General features: G+C 45.4%; 3 protein-coding genes across 3 annotated transcripts; all 3 read right to left on the reverse strand.

Annotated features, from left to right (window-relative positions):
• Positions 1 to 2,330: 2,330 nt before the first annotated feature.
• Positions 2,331 to 2,627, reverse strand: IAQ61_004954 (uncharacterized protein; the record flags this gene model as incomplete). Its single annotated transcript, XM_003838021.1, has 1 exon — positions 2,331 to 2,627. One exon carries the CDS (start codon positions 2,625 to 2,627, stop codon positions 2,331 to 2,333), a length of 297 nt encoding a protein of 98 aa, XP_003838069.1.
• Positions 2,628 to 2,986: 359 nt separating this feature from the next.
• On the reverse strand, positions 2,987 to 3,370 carry IAQ61_004955 (uncharacterized protein; the record flags this gene model as incomplete). The annotated part of the gene is made up of 1 exon (XM_066096554.1): positions 2,987 to 3,370. The coding sequence occupies one exon, from the start codon at positions 3,368 to 3,370 to the stop codon at positions 2,987 to 2,989; it is 384 nt and encodes a 127-aa protein (XP_065953477.1).
• A 1,720-nt stretch (positions 3,371 to 5,090) lies between these two features.
• IAQ61_004956 (uncharacterized protein) lies at positions 5,091 to 7,819 on the reverse strand. Its single transcript, XM_003838019.2, has 2 exons — positions 6,711 to 7,819; positions 5,091 to 6,659 (listed from the first exon to the last, which is right to left on the reverse strand). Exons 1-2 carry the CDS (start codon positions 7,675 to 7,677, stop codon positions 5,260 to 5,262), a joined length of 2,367 nt encoding a protein of 788 aa, XP_003838067.1. The 5' UTR covers positions 7,678 to 7,819; the 3' UTR covers positions 5,091 to 5,259.
• Positions 7,820 to 10,123: the final 2,304 nt, after the last annotated feature.

The following is a 10,123-nucleotide window of genomic DNA, read 5'->3' on the forward strand; positions in this document are numbered from 1 at the left end:
AAGATCCTTAAAATAATAGTAGAGCTAGTAAAACTATAGTATAAACTAGTAGTAAGTGCCTTTAGTAGATTTTCCTATAAAAGTTCTAAGGGTCCCCTTCTTTATAATATAGAGGTAATCCTCCTAGTAACTATAATAAAACTAAAGCTAGTTACAGAGGGCTTAGCAAATATTAGTATTATTAGCAAGGATAGCTTCTAATTAAGTATAGGTCTTATAGCTATAATAGTAGGACTTGCACACGCGCCCTAGATATAGTTAGAACTTGCTATAAAGAATATAAAAATTAAGGGGAACCTACTACTACCCTCCTAATAGTTATACTTACTAAAAAGATAAAGCTAGTTAATATACTAATTATAGGGAAGTAGCTTTATAAAGCTACTATTATATTTCTTATTATTTAAGTTACTAAAAATAATAAAGCTACTAAGTAACTAAGTTTAGGGAGAAGTATACTAAGTAAGAAGTTAGTATAGAAAATATTAGGGGAATATTAGAAGTACACACCTTATCTTAGTAGGCCTAGCGTAGGGTCTAACTACCTTATAGTAGTTCCCTACTACTAGTACTAGTAGTAGTAGATAAGGATATAATACAGGCTATATAGGCTAGATTAATAGAAAAAGAGTAGAAAGAAGACTAATTAGTAGGGAAGATCTACTATATAATAAAGTAAGTTTAGGAAATTTAGACTAGGGTAGGATAGCTATATTAGAACTTTTAGAGTAGGGTGCTAAAATAAGTATATAGATACTATACCTACATACTACTTAATATATAGGCCTATTATAAATTAGGAAGAAATATAAAGATATAATATTAAAACCTAAATATATAGGAATAAAGCCTAATAAAGATTATAGAGGATAAAGATATAACCCTAGACCCCTAAAATAATAATTTTAGAATAGCTTATAGGGAAGGTTAGGGGTATATAAAGGGCTTAGGCTTATACCTAAGCCTAGGCCTAATATAAGATAGATAGAGTCTAACACTACTACTAAGCGAACACGCTACACACCTATAAAAAGGCGTAGAGGGCTTACCTCTCCTTTAAGATACTAAATACTATTATTAACGCTTATTGTATTCTCCCTTAAGGCCAGTCTATAATAGTTATACAGGGGTATAAATTAGGGATATTAATTAGGACTTAGATCAATTAATCGGATCAAGATGCTCCGTGATGTAGTTATTATCCCTCCTGCAACAGTTTCCTTTTATATATAGCTTGTTCCTTTCTTTATTCTTATCCTTCATTGCATGGTACATTAACATTAAGCCTTAACTACTTGTTATTTCTACTAATTTTCTCTCCTTACTTTCTTCCTTACCCTACCTTTCTTGCCTTAATTTTATAATTTTATTTAGGACAAGTTTATAAATAATAAAATACAACAATTTGCTTAGGGACTGTAATACAGGGCTAGAGCTGGTTTCTATCCCCTGTAATCACTATAGTGTAGGGAGACGTTGTGAACCACCGCAAACTGCGTTAATATTAAACAAGTAACTTTAGGAGTTTTACTAACACATTAATGGTCTAAGTTAAGAAGACCCCAACGAAGAAAGCAATACCTAAAGCAAATCCACTACCTAAGGACTAACCGAAGATATCATCTGCAAAGAAAAGAAAAGCTCCGGAGCAAGTGCCCGACAGGAATGTCCGCCGCCGACAGTCCCCGCTTAGAACTGGATTAGACCCTATCCCTTTTGTCATCTACAAGCTACTTCTCTTCTGATTATATCTCAGCACCTCCAAAATTGCCTCCTACATCCAAGTAGTCTCTAGTCAGCTCCAAGCAATGGTAGAAGACCTTTGACGACCTCACCAGCCTATAGAAATTGTAGCTGCATTGTCAGTTTGAACTTTGGATAACAGCAGATACTAGATTTTAATATAGGACGCCCGTACGGGATAACATTTTAAAAGTTGCAACTCGGTGGACCTGCCCAACCGCAATAACTATGAAACCGACGTCAATACTTCAAGCGCATATTAAGACTAGGACTAGGTGGAGGGAAATTTACAAGTTGTCAATACGATAATTTTGCTTTATACTTTGCTGTAAGTTTTGCTATTATTTGGCTTGAAGTCTTGATATTGTTATAATATAAGTTTTGTTATAGTTTAATATGTGTCTTCCTATGTGCTGTTGAGATATTACAAACGTTAGAATGTACAAGACAGTGCATTTAAATAATACTTGTAAGTTATCTGCCTGGCCATCAAACTTAGAATAGGTACTTGAAGAAGAGAAAGAAACTCCTCATAACGAAATGAACCTAGCTACTGTGTCTCAAACCTCACCCTCCGCAATCTATACTTATTCATTGTTGGACGCACAAATAGCAACGATAATCCTATCAAGATGGCCACGCAGATCAAGTAGCATCTCAGCAATGCTCTCCTTTTGTGCCCCTTGAACACACGCCTGGCTTGTGTTCAGACCGGGGCTTTTTGCTCCAGACGGGCACGCGATACTCGATGCCGACGGCAAGCACAGTGATGGCGGTAGGGAGTCAGAAGACACCGATGAGGGGGGAGTACTTGAAGTTCTGCCATCATCGTCACCACTACCACCACGTGTACCACTACCATGCAAAAGTCGCGGCACCACCATGGCGTGTGATGGTCGTGATGCGGAGTTACCAGCAAGAGTCGCTGACTCGGGAACACAGCCCTAGAGACGTCGTGCAAGCCGAAAGTCGCTAGATTAATACCATGTCTAGTCCGAGGGCGCTGTGGAGGTGTATTTGCGCTCGTCCAAGTCTAGCGATGGTGTTCGTTGGGTGCTTGTCCACCTGGGAAATAGGCTTGTCGTGCTTGATGCAGATCGAGGAGGGTCATGGCTGGGCGCACGTCGTCTTCAATCAGCAGTGCATCTGTATTAAATGGCGATGGGAGAAGCGTTAGTGAGGATGCGAGGGGCGCAAATTCTTGAGATAGAGGGATATGCGGTGACGGTTGAGCTGAAACGACCTAGCGCAAAGGCGACATTGGGAAGATTTCGTTAATTTCCATGTTGGTGTCGTTAACTTTGATGTTGGTGTCATCATGTCCATGACCTTCCTGGTCAAAGACGTCTTCCTGCTCACGGTCATCTTGAACAGAGAGGGGTGAGTCCAAGAAGGGATCCATTAGGTTAGTGGTAGAAAAGAAGTCAAAGCTAGACAACGGCGACGTACGAGATGGCTCTCGATTGCGTGCGTTATGGTCCAAGTTTTTAGAGCAGAAGCGCAAATCCGATCGAGGAGTTGCTGGTGGGCATGGCGTTTCCGCACCAAGGCGGCGAATGTCTATGGGTTGCGTGCAGATGTCGCTCGCCAGGTTTTTGACTGGATAGAGGTATGAAAGCTCAACCATGGCCGACGCTTTTATTTCTTTCCCTCACTACCTACGACAAGTGCTTTGTGAAGTCATTCACCTGTGAGGTTGTTTGGATCGCACGACCCCATCACAACCCAGTAATCAAGGCAGTTTGACATGCACTGACGACGCCATGCTCGCCAAATGTGATACATGTCTCAATGGTAAGAAGGAAATAAGAGGGCCGTCAAGTGAGGGAGTCATGGTGAGTGATTCTCTACCACCCCAACACCGCATTCTACTAGGCGAACATGGCTATAGGCGAACGACAACGTTGCTTTTCTTCTCGTCTCATCATCGCACGATGAGGCCCAAGTGAGGGCAGTGCACATGGCTGTGGCTTGAACTGTCTTTCAAGGAAGCAGATCAAAAGGGGCCTTGTTGCCTTGAGGTGAGACTGCGCAGATAAGGCGAGTTACTCACTTTTTGCTATAACTGCTAACTTGTTCATAGGAAGCGTTTGATTTTGTCCCACTTCCCGAAGAGTAGAATTAGGCTCTAATTGCCATGATGGATCCTGCTCTTGCACGACACATGGGTGGGGAAATTGCGCCCAACCAAAAGCGTCTCTAACCTAGTTCCATCACAGTTGTTGCCTTGACACCTACCATCACTATCTTGCGGAATTAATACGTGGAAGATTTTGAAAATGATAGTCTGGACTGTGGCCACTTACCTAAACCGTGTGAACCCATGTTTGCAGGTTCTGCCCGCGTCGATTGCACGGGATGACGGGAGGTGTTTCGGGAGAGTTGCTGTGGGAATAACGCAGACTGTACTGTAAGCTCTGTACCTATACGCATTTATAGAAGCTGTGGCAATAACGTAGACTATAACCTCGCACAAAAAGAGTAATAACATACTCTTGTTGCAACTACCTATTCTTGCAGTGGAATCCATGCACAAGATCCGACCTGACCTAGTCCATGAAGAACCATCTCCCCTTTGACAGACGAAAGCAATGCAGAGCGAGTCGGCAATGCTCAACGTAGCGGACATTGTTTGTGAAGTCACGCCGCTTCCTCCCTCATGAACCATCCCGGACATATCCTCGTCTCCCCCATTCTCAAGAGGTTGATCTGACGGCTGACAATCATACTAATCAATCAGTGTAAGTGCAGATTATCTTGTTAGTTCTTACTAGTAGCGCACTTCTCTCATCACACTACAAGTGAGCTCGGGTCGATGACTGTAAGCCCGTGATGGGCCAAGCTTGTGCGGAGATGCAAATGCTGACTGTGGAGAAAGGCAAAGAGCGTGGTAATGCGATGAGGCCATGCAGTAAGCTGGGTCGTGATAATGCACTGCTGGATTCTATTGCAAGTCGCGTCTCAATGGCTGTTGTTCGTATACTTTTCGCCGCGATCATCTGTCAAGCGGTTCTTTCTTGCGGATGTTTCCCGTTGCGCTCTCTGTCAACGTCAACAATTAGAGTGCATTACCCAATCAAGTGGTGCGCTGTGGTATGCATGCGATGATTGTCTGAGTTTAACCGCAGTCTCCTGCAGGATTAAACGGCAAATTCAGTGTGCCCTCTTCACATACCCATCACACGCCATCGACCATGGGAAAACTGACGAAACCACGGTGCACACCACTGTTAAAGCTCCAGCATGGACCCCAACTCTATGCCTCATTTGTTTGTCGAGAACCAATGAAACCAAAGTGCACAGTTCCTTTCGCTGTTTCCTCATTATGTACAGGTAACAGTCCACATTACGCCTTACATCCATGGGTTCCCATGTGACAGATTGTACAATGTCAGCCAAATAGCACATGTCAAAGCCTGCTCTGCACCTGACAACTTGAAGGAAGAGCACGTGAGATCGCTCTACCGTTAAACCCAATATCCAAATAAGAGATGACATCGACTTGATCCCCGGACATTATTGCACAGTTAATCCAAGTTCGTCTAGAAGTCTTCGGCGGTCTGCGGCCTTTTGCTTGCATTCGATGGCCTGTCGTTCCAGTTGAACTGCCTGCTGCTCGTCTTGCTCTGCCGCTTGCTGGATTTGGCTCTTCAAACGCATAATGGTCATGCCAAGTTCTCCCGCCAGCCGACTCATCAACTCCTTGGCTTGTACAATGTCATTTCTGAGATGCGCAATATTAAGAACGATGGTCTTTGCCCTCCGCAACAATCTCTGAAGTTCACGCTCATCACGTTTTGCAAGTGCTGCTTTCGCACTCATCCTCATTTGCTGGAGTTGGTCATTGTAGATTGTGCTCCATTCCATGGATCCTTCGGCTCCAAGCGTGGTGTTGATGAATACTTCGAGCTTTGTCCTCAACGCAGCGTGCTCATGGTGTCGTTGGTGCCTGATCAATACAGCCTCGTCTGCTTCTTTCGTGATGAGTTCGATCAGCGATTTCATCTGCTCAAGGTGTCCATTATTGGGTTTGGGTTGTCTTTGTACGCGAAGTAGACTCTTGAGGCGCTCTTCATCGGTTTCTTCCGCCGGGCTTGCTCCTGCCTCACCACAAGCTTCGTATAGATCACGCCACATCTTCATTGAATATACATGCCTGCCATCAGGAAGAGATGCATTGTTTGATTGATCAGGGTCTGGCTGTGAATGACGCTCCAGGTGCATACGGAAAACCATCCGGCATGTCAGGGGATCAAATGGGAGATCTTTCGGATGCTTTCCTACAGCAAGAAGCAGGGCGAACATGATGGTAAAAATACCACAGTCTGCGTTGTTCTTCTGCTGCGGCTGATCGTGCTCAAGGAGGATTCTTGCATGATCGATCCCGGCCGCCGTCGCAATCATCTGACCCGCACAAAGCAATTTTCTCTCTAGTCTATGCTTCTTGTACAAGCTGTCGTAAACCATAATTGTCGCCTGAGGTGGAGAGATGGCGTAGAGAATCCAGTGACCTACAACATTGTCTGATGGTGATGGTACGAGGAGAGGTACCAGGATGGTCTTTGGGCTGTCTTCTGGATCGCGCAACAACGGCCGAGGACTCCAGCGCTTCAGTTGCTTCACGACTTTATCTTCCTTACCCTGCATAAGATGTGCGGGAATTGAGCCCGGATCATGGAGTGTGCATCGAGCCTGTGGTAATAATGCATGGAGTAGACCCATAACTGTGCTATGGTTCAGACATCGGCCTTGCTCAAGATGCTGAAGCATGTTCATCGTATCGCTATCGAACCTGCGATGGCTGGATAATGCGACAGAGGAATTGCCTTGCTGTTGCATTTGGAGATTCTGTGGCATGCGCTGGACGTCTAGTAGGTCGCTGCCATGGTCAACGTCAAGTTGGAACATCTGGGCATCTCGTAGAGGTTAGTCATAGAAACTGTGGTCATAAGGATAGTATAAACTACCTTTACTATTACCTGGCGTTGGCAATTTGGCTGGAGGATGTGCCTGAGACGAAGCAGGCATAAGTAACGGATTTTCAATCGGTATAGGCGTCCTGTCGGATAATACGTCGCTCAACGCGTAAGTTGATACCTCGACGACAGGCGTGTCCCAATCATGGTTAGGACATTCTGTATCGTGAGGCATCGGTGCAATTCGGCCAACCTCCACACTCACGAAGCTGGCATCTGCAGAAGGTAAATCCTCGTCGACTGATAGCTCAAAATCAGTTGCAGATTGTCTGCATTTGTGGTTCACATCCTGGGGCTCGCGTCCACCAGTGTCGAGAATATTTGGAGCTTCACTCAGCAGCGCATCATCTAATGCCCCTAGCTGAACAGCATTTGAACCATCAGTGTAGCCGTTAACTTCGTTAGTCGTGTCCTCTATGGAGGTTGCAACATGTCCAAGTTCCTCATGTGACAACAATTGGCAATGGATGTCTGCGCGCCGACGACGAGGAGACCTGCGGACAATGGCAGTTGCCTGTCGCTTGGAGGGCGACATTGCTAGGAACGAAGCGTTCCTTTTTCGTCCTCCGTGACTCAGAGGGCTCTTTGTCTCGGGCGCAAGCTCTGATGATAGCGCAAGAGCATCCCAGGCATGATTAATGACGCGCTCACTCCAGGGAAGCTCTGAGCTTTTGTACACCGACAGCTTAGCGAATGCGTGCTCCCAGGACAGATCTGGGAAAGTCTGGGATAATTTGAGGAGTGCTGACACAAAGCGCCTGTTCACAATCATCGCAGGGCCAAAGATATCCATGAACTTGTCTGGTGTGAGTCCCCAATGACTGAGACGCAAACTCTCCAAGTGCCCGGCGACCCGTCCAATGTTGGTCGATGCGGTGTCATTCTGTATGCCATTCTCTGTAAGTCGAGCCCTGATAAGTGCCTGCAATTCCTCTGGCAACTTCTTGGTTGCATGCATCGCGACAATAACAATAGGATACGTGCATGCAAATGGAAGATGATACAACAATCGCGCGGTACGCGTCTGTACTAGGGAGATAATGTAACAATGCAAAATGTCGCACGCGTTTTATCACAGGAGACGCAGAAGTTGGTTGCGAAGTGAGCGCAGGCTAGAAAAGGGTGGTGATGGTTGGTTGTTGGGTTACATACCATATGATTGAGTTAGTGGTAGCATGATAACTAGGCTGCTTGTGGAATAGCGCTAACTCTCCTAAACCAGGCGTGCGCAAAAGGTATGACTACTGGTTGAAACGCGAATTCTGAGGGTAGCAAGGTTACTATGTGGAAGTCCTTTGAAAAGTACTTTTAAACTGTGGCCACAGGTTTAGAAGCTAACTGTGGCTTTGGCTGTGGCTGTAGTGCTCTCCTGTTACGGGCCTTTAAGTGGACCTGTGGTGCGTAAAGAATATATATACACGTAAATCTACTAAACATAGATAATATTAATAGCCAAGTGCAATAGCTAATATCCTACTATAGATATAAAGATAGTTAGGTACTATGTGCATTATAGGAAACAGGTAGCTTAGGATATAAGACGTTTTTGCTGCGACGCTGTATATCTTTTAGGGCCGCTCCTGGCTAGATATTCTAGGACAAAGGTTTGCACTAAAGTTGGTATATTATTTAAGACGGCTGGATTCTAATATATAGCGAAGTTAGATATGTAACCTTATCTCTCACGCCACGCTTCTACACTAAATAATAGCAAGAAGAGAGCAAGAAAAGAGACAAGCACTACATTATTCTAAAAAACTAACTCCAACTAGCAAAAGCAAAACAGAGAGGACCGATAAATATCTGCAACTCCTGCCTACTGTCTAGGACCCACCTGTGACGCAATAGTCTCCTACTTGTAACTCGGAGTAGATGCCGCGGACTAACAATGCGTCGTCAGCCACGTTTGCCATGTGTAGTGGAATCGTAGCAGTAGACAGGAGCATTACACCAAAGAAGGTGGACAACCCTGCTCCCCAAATGCTTGTTACCGCGGTTCGGGGCCCTCAATAAGTGCAAACATGGGTACAGAGCGGGATTCGAGTAAGGAACCCCGGTGGACCCTGGTATTCGACCCCTAGAGGGATGTAACGCCAGTTTGGACTGTCAGTCTTGTGCCAACAAACAACACATTTGTATATGTTGCTTGATGGGACATTTTAGAATCTTTGCTTACTTGTACCTACCTACTGAATTTTGCATCTTCTCGAAGCCCTTGGGGAATGAATTGAGCGCCTGTTTGTGTGCGCTACGGTACACGTCGGTTGGGCGTGAATTGGGAGGGAAAGGGCGTCTTGCGATAATCACGTCATGACAGGAGTCGGGTGGGCAGTCACGGCCCAGGCAAAGAGGTTGTGGCAAGTGTGATGGATACCTTGACCACAAGGGCCGCCGCCACAGAATCATGCCAGAGACAAGACAAAGTCATAGGCAAGACAAAGTAGCAATAGGGCTACACAAAGTCTCGTCAGCAATATACCGTGGCACTCCTTGTTAGATTAATACAACATGACGACCTGTGTCTAGGAGGAGAGACATGCGAATTAGTAACACGACAAAGTCATCTTCTACGCCTGCTCTTGGTCCTATGGTTAGGCACTCTCGATAAGTCCTCTTGTAAGCGTTGGACGCCATACATAATTTGGACCCCCCACTTGTGGCTACCCCTACGCCTTCAACCTTCTTCCAGGCGAGGCAAAAAGGTTAAAGGCTTACAAGATCTTGCACATGAAAGAACAAGGCTGACCAGCAAAGAGGCACCCCTTCCTGGAGCCTGTGAGCCTCATGAGCGTGCTCTCTTCCACTAAACGTTCTATTGGACGTAAAGACATACGCTACCAGTAGTGCAACAAGATGCCAATATTAATGCTGCCATAAGAGATATTGATACTTGAATTTGCCACCGCCTGTCCTACCTGCGAGATGACGGTCTGGTGGTGTACGTGTGGAACATGGAAGGTGCATAACAACTTTGAAGCCTACTACCACTGAAGAGGTAGACTGAAGAGGTAGACTGAAGAGGTAGACTTTGCCTCCAACAGCAGCCAATTGGTATAGTAGGCAGTGCTCGTCTTTCATCTTACACACCTTGGTAAACATGGGCTTGAAACTGCGGTCCCGTATCTGCCTCTTCTATACGGTACTGTGACATGTGTAGGTAAGCAAGACTCTCGAGAAGAGAATCAAGGTACTACGAGTAGAGCATAGGGCTGTTGCAAGGCTCACAAGGCCTTGCGCGTCGAGAAGCGAGGCTGATTCGCGATAGCTCGGTACTTATTTGCCCGCCTACCGGTACTGGTACGGCTCACGTAAGCACGACCCTGACCTAAAGCTAGATCATCAACTGTCCATGATCAACATCAACTGTACTGCGCCCAAACGAACAAAAGTACGCAGCGCCTCGC

The sequence above is a fragment of the Plenodomus lingam genome (genome assembly GCF_022343315.1).
Source record: "Plenodomus lingam strain CAN1 chromosome Unknown contig_2, whole genome shotgun sequence".
Taxonomy (NCBI): Eukaryota; Fungi; Ascomycota; class Dothideomycetes; order Pleosporales; family Leptosphaeriaceae; genus Plenodomus; species Plenodomus lingam.